Source organism: Rhododendron vialii, chromosome 10a (genome assembly GCF_030253575.1).
Source record: "Rhododendron vialii isolate Sample 1 chromosome 10a, ASM3025357v1".
NCBI lineage: Eukaryota > Viridiplantae > Streptophyta > Magnoliopsida > Ericales > Ericaceae > Rhododendron > Rhododendron vialii.
The window spans coordinates 28052967-28066977 of NC_080566.1; the positions used below are offsets into that span (position 1 = coordinate 28052967).

Consider the following 14011-nt stretch of genomic DNA (forward strand, 5'->3'; position numbering starts at 1 on the left):
TTAAAATGGATCTTATTTGAAAGATTTCATCGAGTAGGTTTCAAAAATATTTTTTTTTCAAAATTGAATATGCACAACAAAAGTTATAATTGCTTAAAGTTTTAACTCTCTCTCTCTCTCTCTCTCTCTCTCTCTCTCTCTCTCTCTATATATATATATATGTATGTATGTATGTATGTATGTATGTATGTCTATGTATGGACAAATATCTGTACATGAAAACATGTGATAATTCTAGAGAGAAAGAGAAAAAGTTATGATTTGTAATATTATTTGGTGGTTTTCAAATAATGCTCCACTACTCATCAAATCCCAAATGTCAATTTATTTATTAAATCACTAACAAAAAGTAACGTGTCTTGCAATATTAACCAATGATACATGAGTTGAGACATTACAATATAATGTTCCATCCACATGGGATAATTTTTCTATCCTAAAATCAAAAGGCGCCTAGATGTAAGAAAAAAAAGGACTTGTGCGGGAAAGGCTTGATGCGTGTTGGGCCTAACTAGCTAATGGGTGATAAAAAAGGGTTGGCTTGGAAGAACCCCACAGGACTTAGTGGGCTATGAGCTTCTTCTGAAATTAGTGGACATGTAGGACCTATTGGGGCATTGTCCACCCACATAGGATCGGCCCGGGAGAAGCCCGACATGAAAAAGTCACCCAAGCTTTGGAGTGGGCTTGGGTAATGACTTTGAGGGCTTACCTGGCCCAACCCCATGACGACCCTTATATGAGAAGTTGCCAAAGTTCCCACACCCTCCGAACTAGAATAAATGAAGATTAACGGAGGGCTCGGACCGTGACACAAAAAGTACGTGGTTATAGATGCAACGATTGAAAGCACATGGTTTGATATTTTAACAGGGTCCAAACTTGGGATTTGTTGTGCAACTTTTCTATTCTTTTTTTCTCAACCAGATGAGATAACAAAATATGTTCTTTCGAGGTTTTGCAAAACCAAATGCAAAGTCAAAAGCTGGTAGAGAAAATAAGTAAAAAAGCAACGTCCGAAAGGCCACAGAAAGTGTGACAATAACTACAAAACCAAAATATGGAGAGGAAACAATCACACATTGTGCCTACAAAAATTTCAAAAGACAAAACTTTGATGGAAGAAGAATTTCATTTAATAAGAACACCAAAGCCTTATCCTACAGTGGAGTTACAAGTATATTCTCCAGAGAACCACAATGGTTATTTCAACTACCTCTGACAAGTTCATCCATAGATAGTTAAATTCGGCAACAAGACTAGAGAAACATCACATACAAACAACTTCATCGAAGTCCAAGGGGATGTTTCTCGGGTTTGCCCGAGATGGTCGAAACAAATGTGCAATGGATTATACGAATGAGAAGGGGAAACTGCGATACACAGAAAAGTGTTACGGGTATGCACGCAAGAAGGATAACCGGAATGTCAACCCAAGATAAACGGTTATTGAGGGTCATAAATATAGCAGATCCGAAGGCGACCATCATGGTTACGATGGCCAAGAAAAGGCATAAAAGACCAATGATCACTTTAATTGGCAAAGACCGAAAGAAATCCTCTTCTGCAAAGCGGGCTGTGAGAATTCCTAAGAACATCAACACTGCGGTGGAGGACGAAAACATCGAGAATGCATTGCACATGACAAAAAGCAAGAATTCATCATACTTCAGAAATACGGGCAGGCCTGTCGTGTTGTCACTACCTCCAGGAATGGTAAAAGCCGTTGTAAACATAACAGCAGCGATGAGGGTGCCGACAACCATGCCTGATGCCGCAATATTCTTCACCCACCTCTCTCCCTCTTTTGCCAACTCTTTGTGCTCCTCAGTAAATAGAGTTGCAGGTATTTTGTTGTTTTCATTGACTTCTTCTTTGCACTTGGGTTGCACCATATTCTCGACCTCCTAGATAATTATGTGAAACAAATTTATTAGGGTGAAAATTAAGCAGGACCATGCTTTATGGTTGGAACTTGAAAGGCGGAAGTGAGAAATGTCTAATACTTAAAACTTGAAAGGGTCAAGTGGGAAAATATGTAGTACTGTGATGACGCATTTCTCCGAGGGGGACATTGACAAAAATTCAATAGGCGAAGGAGCGTACAGAAAAAAAAAAAAATTTGAGTTCAAGAAGGTGAAGGAGCATACAGAAAAAAAAAATTTTGAGTTCAAGAATTAGGTCACATTGTTGAGGGAGGAAGTGTATTTGCTCTTTCTGCAACTAAAAGACAAAAAAAATTGAGTTCAAGAATTAGGTCACATTGTTGAGGGAGGAAGTGTGTTTGCTCTTTCTGCAACTAAAAGACATTAGCTGAACAAACTTTTGGATATGACTACCTTAAACCATTGAAGTTCCCTTTGCATTTGTAGAGCTGGCCCAGAGATGCGTCCAAGCTGACCAGGAGGAGACAACTTGGCAGCTAGATGCAAAAAGTTGTTACCAAATATATCATGTCGGTGAGCCATAATGTTCTTCCTCGTTCCAAATCCATGTATGAGGCTAAAGATCTTTTCTTGCCGCAAGACAATCGAATGTGCAAAAATCGTTCTACCTTTACTGTCTTTTCTCCATATGATTGGAGGATCACATTTTATTAATTCAACAATAAACTCCAATATCCCATGCTTTACGGCATCATAGATCATTTCATCTATTCCAATATCACTAAGTTGTGACTCACTCAATTTTGGTATCTCCTTACAAATGCAACTGAGGATTTTAAGGGCTTCGCCATGTACCAACTTTGTATGATATACATCTGGGACTGCAATTCAAAAAAAACTCTATTAAAGACAAAGTGAAATCCAATGTAAGAATGAGAATTTCATCATCAAGAGTATCTTCCATACCAAAGCTTTTCAAGAGGCATGAAACAAGTTCCCTGAACAAGCCCATTGCTGCGAAATAGACATATATGAACAGTTATTCATCATAAGTGTGCCTAACATTAACAAATATCAGCTTCAAACTTCTCTAAGAAACTGGACATTTTCTTAGAGAAAAAAAATGAATTTACCATGTGGTACTATCAACTATCAATGATGTTGAATACTTTGGATTAAATGCCCTCACATATATTGTCTTATCAATTTCACTATGCCAGTCGCATCCCGCTTATTTTTTGCAGGACTTTTTTCTTTTTCTTTTTTACAGAAGCGAGGCACATTTTTTTCATAGGGTGGAGGACAAGGACATTCAAGTATGTATAGCTCTCCAACAGTAGACAATTCATAAGGGGAAAAAGAAAAAAAAAAATACACCAATTACCATGTTCATTGTTCAAGGCTTGAGACCAAGAACCAATTACCGTCAGAAGCCTAAAGAAAACAAAATGCACCAATTACCATGTTCATTGTTCAAGGCTTGAGACCAAGGACCAATTACCGTCAGAAGCCTAAAGAAAACAACACAAGACCAATACCGAAAGACCAACAAAGCCCCGTGATTCTACAACAAATACAACCCTTCGAAACCCTGAGAAGTAGCAGCAGGGGAATTCTTATCCATTTTGTTGAGCTGTCAAAATTAGTCACAATAACGGGAAGATGACAAAAATGGTATTTGAAGTTATGAGATTCCAAAATTTTTGGCTTCTATCTCAGACTTCTACCCATGCTTTTGGGACTGACTATCCTTTCTTTGGTCTGCTTTCCAAGCCGTACACCTTTTCTTGCCTAACCCAGCAAAGACAACCACATTGTAGTGTTTGGTTGTGAGTTTAGTTTAGTTTAGTTTTGGTAGTGGGTAGAGAGAGAAATAGAGTAATGATTGAAGATAGGGCTAATGATTGGAGAGAGATAGAAAGAGATGTGAAAGTAATAATTGGAGAAATAGGGTAATGATTGGAGAAAGAAGTAGGGTAATGATTGAAAACAAAACTAAAACTAAAACTAAGTTGAGAACCGAACAAAGCCCCTAAAATTTTCCATGTTGGGCATGACAGCTATTCTTTTCTGCCAGCCTGGAAAAAAAATGCTGTTATGTCGGCTTAAAGACCATCAAATCTTTGATCCGGCCGGCTTTAAGGAACAGTTTCCTTATTCAATAGTCAAAATCTTTGATTCTATGCCAGCCTGAAGAAGCTGCTTGAAACTGTCCTTGAATTTGTCATTCAAACAGCAATGCATTGACTCTTACTTTCTCAATGTTTTTCAAATAGGTCCAACACATAATGTCTGTTAGTACTTCTCTATCTTGTTCTAGGATTTCAAGACCATTTTACTTGATCAATCATACGACATGGTGTCATAAAATCATTATCTGTTATCACCCGCTTGAATGAATATTTACGAATACTTGCCCATCCAAAATGAAACATGAGGTAATGGAATGAAGTAACCCATCTTTTGGTTGCATATGGCTGGGATTGACGCAATAATTTATGCACGCACGCATGCACTCACACACACACACACAGGGGGGGGGGGGGGGGGGGGGGGGGATTGTGTCTACATGCCTTTGCTGATTATATTTCCTCTACGATATGGTTTTTGTTGGAGTCTTCTACAATTCTCTTCATCACTTGATACTGGAAATGTTCCAGTACTGTGTGGTAATATATGTACGTTAATACCTACAATTAAAGTAAAAGAAAAATTAAATGAAGCCATGGCACACTATCCATTTTGTCACTACATTATACATAGTAACAAAAACAAGGTAAAGAAATCAAGTAATAGAGCAGACCACACTTGACTATGTGGTGAAGTAGTCATGATTCTCTAAATAACTTTTGATAGCAAAAGAACCAATTATTAGTAAGAGCAATCCCATTTACATATGAAGTGGAGCTGAACTGTATAAATATAAAGTTATAACCATGTCATTTCCCAGTCATAATTTGAGCAAGACTGTCTAGCTAGAAAGCTATTAACAGGGAAACTCACATGAGTACATCCATCTTCTCCAAAACACGAGTTTAGTGCCACTTGGGAATGCAGATGGCTTTTGAGCCAATATTCTGAGGGTGTACTTTCCGAAACGATCTTCAGTAAGGCCCAGTTTGGGGTACTCTTCCAGTAGCGCCAAAGCAACATCTGCGATGAGAAAGAACAAGTTCTAGGATTAAGTACTTGAGCATCTTAAGCAATAGGAAAGAATAGGCTTTAGATAACTATAAAAATGTGTATACACTAACCATAAATTTCAGCACTGATCAGGCAATGCAGCAGCGTGGAACCATTGTGGCCTTTTTCAGGACTGAGCTCATCAATGGGTGTCACTTTGTAAAGGTAATGTACCATATCTTTCCGGTTATATAGAGAAGCCACAATAACAGGGATGGCGCCATCAATATGTAGATCATTTGAAACTGTAACCAACTTGGGATTCTTGTCCACCATTGCTTTGGCTAATTTTGTGCATCCACTGATGGCAGCAAGAGAGAGGGCTGTGCTTCCGAATTCATTTGTGATTTCCAAGTCATCTGCTGACATTAATATAACCAACTTCTCTGCAATCCCTAAATGTCCAGCCATAATCGCAACATGAAGAGCTGTATCCCCTTTGGATGTAATCCGCGCACTGACAGAGTTGCCTCCCATATCAAGTAATCTTTTTGTTTCTTCCCAATCACCATTTTCAATTGTGTTGTACAAGGTCCGATAACTAAGATGATGAAACTTATCTGCAAAACAATTCTTTTCTCAATAAATCATAGGACTGTATTTTTGGTGGAGAGAATAAAAAACAGAACACAAACAAAGAATCGTATTATGATTGCAGAACACAAAGTACACAAAACACTCCCTAATCAAGAACCACGTCCGGTTTTGCTTTATCTCTGATACACAAACACTAGGGGAGAACCCCCTTGGGTTCCCTCTGTCTCTCGTCTCTCTCTCTCTCTCTCTCTTCTCTCACAGTCCAGAAATAATTCCTTACACACCAGTACATATACAGCAAACTATCTGATACAATACCAATTACGCACCTGTAATTTCAAGCCAATGATTCTTCCAACCTCCATAATAAACCCACCTCCCAACCTATCCGATATGCCAACCTCCTCTTTCATGTCACCCACCTTCTTGTTCTCTACCTTACATCACACATGCCCCGCTGTTTTTCAATCAAGCAGCTTATCTAATTCCTAACATGTATAGAGAGTAGTACAAAAAGAACAACTGAAGGAAGTATGAAAAAACATGAGATAACTGGAATGCAAATCTATCAAATGATAAACGAAAAAGAAGGAAGTAGCCTTGGTGGTTCATCCTTTAGAGGATTTCCTGTGAAGGAATGGATAGAGACTTTAACAGCAGTAGTGGGCCTAGAGGCAGCAAGAAGAAGCTAAATGATCTTAGACTCTTGGTAAACCTTTCACCAAGCTAATCTTAAACTTGAGGCAGAGACGTTGCTTTAGAAGAGGTCACCAAGCATGCATGAAAAAAGGAATCCATCAAAGGGCTTAGAAATGTATGCTTCTGGTTTTATTTGGCCATAGATAATTAGGAAGTTTAAGGCGTGAATATTAAGATTGACAATGCAATAAGATACAAAGGCTTTCAAAGTGGAAGATAAAGTGCAACAGTTGATAAAAGAAATGTGCAATCAATCAGTAAGGTTCCTTGAAAACAAATGCTGGACTATAAAAATACTGAAAAGTAGGCATACTTTGATAACATAATGCTGTGATGGCACCAATGTAAGATATGATCACTATTTGCTGCCATAATAAGTGGAGAAAACTATTGGGAAAAGAAGAAAATCAGACAAAACGTAAAGGGCAGGAATGAATAAAATTTGATGATTTTGCTAAGGAACTGTCGGTTTATGCTTAACAAGTACGTCTTTATACTTTACTTCTCAGACTTCTTACCGTTCTCTTCAACCGAGTCTTCATGATCATCTGGTCGTCTCAATTGGGATGGAGCCAGGTGTTCCCAAGCATCTTTCGCAGAAGTAGTTTTCCTGAACTTTTTATATATTTCTGGTCCGCATGACAGTTGAATGGCATGCAAAGCCAATGCATTTTTTCTTGTCCAGTCCTCATAACCATCTGCATCTTTCGCTGGTTGAGGTTTCTTCCCAGTTACAACATCCCACAACCCTTGACTGATCAAATACCTTTCCAAGCATACTTTCCAGTATTCATAGTTATCTTCTGTGAGTTGTTCATGAACAATTCCAAGCATTGCTATGTTTGCACTTCCCATGCTTGCTCTTAAGGAGTAAAGAAAGATAGACAGAAAATTAATTTTGAGTTTGGCTGAAGAATAATGGTGTCACAGGGTGCATGTGCCAAGGCATGTGGAAATTCCCTTAAATTTGACATAATTAGAACATATACAGAAGAGCACTGCATTAAAAAATTACTCCTATAGTAGTAGTTAATATAAGTAATAGAAACCCTCTTCTAGCCATTTCTATACATTCAATGCACTCTAACTTGCCTCAAATTTCCCCTGTGAAAAATTCTGGTCTGCTTGAAATGATCTTACACAGGTTTTTTTGTTTTTTTTTTTCTCGAAAAGACTAGTTTTTTTGCATTGTGATTTCTCATACAATATTCCTTCTTTGTGGTGCAATCCCTTCAAACAGTTTTAAATGAAGTAGTAAATCAATAGAAAACTCAATAGAAAGAAGAAGAAACAGGTGGTATCAACTCGCCCACTTTTTTGAGCAGGCTTCTACTCTACTTTCGCTTTGTTGCGGAATGTCCAATCGTTCATAACCAAATGGCCTTCATCAATTCCAAAGTATTGCCATTCAGTTTAAAAGTAAAGTGGGGAGGTGTTAGTTACCGGCTACCACCATCAGCCAAACCATATTATTAACCTCTACTCTATAATCTATCCCATTATTAGTTCATCCTTAGTGATGCATGAATGAAAAACCATTGACGAGGTTTTGAGAAGAGGGTTTAACACTCTAAAATTTGAAATGCATGATCAGGAAGAAACCAAAATAAAACTTGAAAAACTACCAAAGGTTCAGCCAGGAATGGATGTTTCCATGACCACAGCCTTTGCTGTGTATTTTGGTGCCTTTTATCACTTCTCGGTACACAAGAGCAGTAGGGCCTCAAGGCGTTTACTCTGGACAACTCTAGGGGGTCTTCATTTTGAATCAGTAAATCTAACACCTACTCACAAGTCCTCCATCTTTCTTATATTTGTTTTCATTAACTATCTTTTAACTTCTTTCTTTTATCTTATGAATATTACAAGCTAGGTTAGCTTTTCATTCATTTACTTTTCCAGATAAACAGCACTGTTCATTTCTTATGGAGGCAGTACAATTTTAGAAGTGAGTTCCTGCTTCCTATTTTCATCATAGTTGACAATGTAAATCCACACAATTATTCAACTCCAAGTTCAAAGTCTCGCTTTCGCTACACGAATCATTTATTTTGGACATGTTAACAATTCCTAATGGCCCTGACTGACAACAAAAGTTCAAAACCAAAGGCCAATTTAGGATAGTAGAAAAAATTCAACTAATATTTGTAAAGAGAATGCTAGACTGATGAAAGTCATATAAACCATTGAAAGGAAGATGAACTTGGTTCCTAACATCAATTAGAATGTGTTGGATCACGTTATAAACTGTTGGTTGCTTGCAAGAGAACTTGCGTTACTTCTATTTTTTGTTCTATCAGGTTAACTTAACTATATGACAATTATACATCAACTTGTAGCTTTAGGAAAGAGATGATGTTTTAGACCTTGACCAAATGACTCTAAGAAGCACGGATACGGATACGGGATATGGACACGATACGATACGGATACGTTGAATATAAAAGTAAATAAAAAAACATATTATATATATAATTTACCCCCGTGCGTATCCAAAACGTATCCGATCGTATCCAACACGTATTCGCGTGTATCCGAAACGTATCGCGATACCAAAAAATAATTCTAAAAGCAAAATACTTTAAAAAAACGTATCGGATATGTATCCGGAGAGTATCAGTATCCGATACGGATACGATACGTGATATGGAGGCCAAAATAGAGTATCCATGCTTCATAGCGCAAACGTTATCTGACAATGATTTACTTTACCAAAACACTAAACAACAATAAGCACATTCAATCAATAGGTTAAAGTAATGCAATATCAGAGATTGTATCATGTAATAAGCAAATACCTGGGGAAAAACCTACAGCATTCTAAGAGGAGTAATTGTTCAATAGTCTGGGAGTACCATGTGGTACTCCGGATCATTTTACGACCCACACATTCATATGAGGTTCATACACTTAGTGGTAGACTCCACAGGAATGTATGGTGGTAAAGTGGTCCGGATCGAGGAGTACTATGGACTCATTACATTGTCCTCTTATATATGTTTGTCTTACCTTTTCTTGTCGGTCCATCTATCCATTCATACATCATTGATCAGTTAAAACAAATGGGCAAGTTTGCTATCTAGATTGATTTTTTGAAAAGAATTTGGAAGAAAAAGGGATCAAGGATGGGGATAGATAGAGGGAACTGCGAAGTCCATGGGATACTTAATGTATCAACCAGACAATCGTGGGACAGAATTCACATCTCAAAATAAAAATAAAGAATTCACACATGTTTTAACAGCTTAAAAATTTGTAATTCAAGCAAAAGCATAACACTCAAATTTAAAAACAAACTGACTTTAAAAGAGAAACAAAAGGAATTTACGAGAATGAATTACTTACCAAAAAAAAAAAAACAAACCAGACAATCGGATTTTTCTCGTTTGATGTTTGAGAATTGATTTTTACACTCTCCTTTAGCCATCCACACTTTTTTTTATTCACTTAAATTTACTATTTTGCCATTTTTTCAATACACTTATTCAAATGACAATATCGTAAATTCATGTGAATAAAAACAAAAAAAATAGTATGAATAGCTAAAGAAGGGAGGTATAAATCATTTTCCTTGATCTTATTTTCTTATCGTTTCTGAAAGGCATATATATATATATATATATATATATATATGGAGAGAGAGAGAGACAGAGAATGTGATACCTCTAAATTCCTGAAACCAGAGTAAGACTTGGGTGTTTTCTATATCTTGTGTGCAAGAACCTCGGACTGACTTTAATCTGCTTTCTTAATCACCTGTACTCTATATTCTTCCCGTGTTAGTGATTATATATATATATATATATATATATATATATATATATATATATATATATATATATATATATATATATATATATACGAGGAGAATAATACAGTAATAAAGTGGTTCTCTCCAACTTATTAAACGCGTTCACCATTGGGTACGTTGTGGATTGTCTCCAATTTAATTAGACACGTTCACCGCCGGGTACGCTGGGAAAAAAACCATTAGCAAAGAAAGCAGATTAAAGTGTACATGAACCTCATATGAATGTGTAATTAAATTGATCCACGAACAATCAGATTAAGGGTCTTTTCTTTATCTATTTTCTTTGCACTTAGTATTTTTCTATCAGAAAGTCTACACGCACATACAATCTGTGCACAGATTGTGAACAGATTTTATTGTGGAGCTCACCACGGGTCCCACAAAAATCATCCGAGCCGTTCATTAAATATAAAATATTTTTTCAAGGGTCTCCGTAAAAAATAATCTCAATCCGATACCTATAGATGCTCGATCCAATCGTATAACTTTTCATTATCCGAAAATCTGAATGAAAAGTTAGATGGTTGGATGAAGCACCTATAGGTATTGAATTGAGCTTATTTTTTACGGGGACCCTTGAAAAAATGTTTTACATTTAATGAACGGCTTGGATGATTTGTGTGGAACCCGTGGTGGGTCCCACAACAAAATCTGTGCACAATCTGTGCACAGATTGCTGTGTGTGTAGCACAGTTCTTTCTCTATTATTTTTTGCTTTATGACACAATTCATTCTTTCACAATACAACATCTTTAATTCAAAGAATAAGTACTCCTACTTATTTTAATTAGCGGAACGAGGTCTTATGTTCTCATCCATAAATTGGTTTAATGACCCATTTTGCTCTTATTAATTAACTCTCTCTCTCTCTCTCCAAAGTTTATAAGTAACTCTCATTTAATAAACGCAACTATCTCTTCCCATTTTTTTACCTTTCATTTACTACGCCTCATTTATTACATTACCAACATATTTTTCTAATATAATCCATTTCAAAATAATTCATGTTTTCATGAATTATTTTTTGATAAACTTAACATGAAACATATTTTGGAACATGGTGAATTTTCAAATTTACCATATTTTTTATGCTCAAATTCACCATATTTACCATCATTAATTTGTTCAAATTCTCCATGAAAATTTAAGCTCAATAACGACAACAAATTAATTCATGAGTAATTTCTACAAATATACCATGAATTAGCATGAGATATTTCTACACAAATTCATGCACGTACTCAAATTGGCCATTTTTATCATGAGATGTTTCTGCAAAATTAATTATGCATTCAAACCTATCATATTTTTTATGAATTATTTCTGCAAAATTACCATAAACATATTTGGAATTATGTTATATAATCAACACAGATCAAACTTCAAATCCACAACAAATCTCACAAATACTAGTTATACAAAAAACAAAAAAAAGCCTTGGTATAAAAGAGAGAGACTTTAAAAGTCACTAACACAATCAGCCAAATCAACACCTGAGGTCCACCGTCGAATTGCAACCAGCACAGCAAAAAACCTTTGAGCTTTTCGAAAATAACATGTGGGTTTCGAGCGAATGTTCATCTTTCGATCGGCAAAAGAAAAATCTATTCTAATATATAAAAGGAGAGCACGTTTGGTGTCTCCTCTTTTTGGAATGTCACAAAAGTGATTGACATTATTACCCCTTGAATTTCTCTTATTTCATTGGTTCCTCACGTACACGAAGCTAACTGCTAGGACAAAGAAGTAAAATTGCTCTAGCCCAAACTGTTCACCCCCACGTTTCCCCACAAATTTACACAACACCGTCCACTATCAAGCCTACAATCCTCTTGCAATCATCCTCTTCTCCACAAACAGGCACGACATCTTTTTTCCCCTCCTTTTTCTTCTTCATTTGTTTGTAATCACTTTTTGTAATTTTCTCAAGCATTATTGTCTTTTACATAATTGTCTCTCACCTATTATTGAATTTTATTTTTTTAATGAAAGAAGTTTACAGAATTTACCTTACTTAAACTACTGATTTTTTTTAACAGAAACTACAATACTTACTTTTACTACACAAAAAAACCCATAATTTCCTTCACCATATTGACTTCTTTTTTTTGTATGAAAGTTTACGGAGCCAAAAAAAAAAAAAAAATTGCATTACTTAGACTTGAAACACTATTATTGCCTTTCATTTTTGTATGGAAAAAAAAAGTTACAGAATATAAATTACTTACACAAAGTGTTAGATACGGAAAAAAAAAAAACTTCAGTGCCCGATTTGGTAACAAAAAACTAAACTAATTGACACTAGAAGCAACGGCACACACGATATGGGTACAATTTTGTCAAAATTTTGACAGAATATGCACAATAGCTTTCTGCTTATTGTTTGTTTGATCGAATTTTGATAAAGTTGCACACGCATCGAGTGTGCCCCTACTTCTAGTATATATTAATGAAGAAGAGTACAACCGAGAGGAAGGGAGATGTGTATCAGCCCAACCAAAGCCGAAAACAAAAAATGGAAGTGATTAGCCCCTATTTTGTAATGTTCTTATTTTTTAAGTACTTATTTATCGCTTTACGAGACAACGAGACAGATCATTCTCTCACAATACACTACCTTTTAATTCAAAAAATAAATACTTATTTTGAAAAATAAGTTCTTATTTTTTTTAATGGAACGGAGCCTCCAAACTAAGAAGAGGACTAAACCAATCTAAAAGAAGTTAACACATTAATTAAGGCTACTGATTTTGCCAATTCTTTTTTTGTTAACGCCACTCCGCTTATAGAGGAGTGGCGTTAACAAAAAAGGGAGTGGCAAAATCATTTTCCTTAATTAAAGGCGAGATATCCAAAGCAGTAGTTATCGACTCAAGTTTGCTGCTACTAATTTAGTATTTCTTCAGCCAGTTTCGAGTGAATGTTGGGCGGTGGCGGCTTGTTTCAGATGAGAAAGATAGGGTTGGGTTTTTTTTTTTAATGAGAGAGAGGGTTGGGTTTTTTTTTTTAATGAGAGAGAGGGTTTATGGTATGTACGTATATATAGGGGTATTATTGAGTTTTTCCAAATTCAGTACTGAAACATAATGATTCAAGAGAATAAATTCTTTACACCGCCGGTGTAAACATTTGTTTCCTCCAAATCAATTGCATTGCGACACGTGTCAAAACAGTGGTCCCAATTAATAAAACATGGCGACGTGATGCAATTGATTTGGAGGAAACAAATATTTACACCGGCGGTCTAAAGAATTTATTCTCATGATTCAAATCCACAATTGGAGGGGGACTAATAATGTATGTGCTACAGGACCCCTATTTAAGTTCCTCTTTTTTCTTTTTTCTTTTGCCTTTTCTTTTTTCTCTGCGATCCAATATTTAAGGGAAACAAGGTGAGTGATGCGCACCCAATATTGTAGATATTTGGTGCGACTAGTCCCATTTTATATTGCTTTAACTTGCATTTATCTAGCTTTTATATCGATATTGCTCGTAAGGTAGTTTGTTTAGTGTTTCAGGAAAAACGCCCTTAAAAGGCGTATTTTGAGTGCAAAGTCAACCCCCAAGTTAATTCAAGAATCATCGCCCGGTGGAACTTGTGCCAAAGTGACCAAAGAACGAAGGCGAGGAGCATCGGGCAAGCCAACGGTCGTCGGGTGCCAAGTTTTGGAGGCTGGCTTGAAGAACCAGAGATAAGCATTCCGTATCGATACGGATTTAAGGCGTATCGATACGCGTTTGTTACCTTTTCAAGCAGAGTTTCCCGTATCGATACGGCCATAATCTGTATCGATACGAGATTGTTACGGGAGATTGGCCTTTTCAGCTTAACGATGTGGTATCGATACTTTGCTTATTCTGTATCGATACGGAGAGCTTCCGGCCAGATATTTGT

General features: G+C 36.3%; 1 protein-coding gene across 1 annotated transcript; it reads right to left on the reverse strand.

Moving 5' to 3' along the window:
- Positions 1-1082: 1082 nt before the first annotated feature.
- On the reverse strand, positions 1083-10102 carry LOC131304660 (uncharacterized). The gene is made up of 7 exons (XM_058331994.1): positions 9969-10102; positions 6824-7167; positions 5141-5629; positions 4890-5039; positions 2853-2900; positions 2340-2767; positions 1083-1907 (listed from the first exon to the last, which is right to left on the reverse strand). The coding sequence occupies exons 2-7, from the start codon at positions 7158-7160 to the stop codon at positions 1287-1289; spliced, it is 2073 nt and encodes a 690-aa protein (XP_058187977.1). The 5' UTR covers positions 7161-7167; positions 9969-10102; the 3' UTR covers positions 1083-1286.
- Between the last annotated feature and the right edge of the window lie 3909 nt (positions 10103-14011).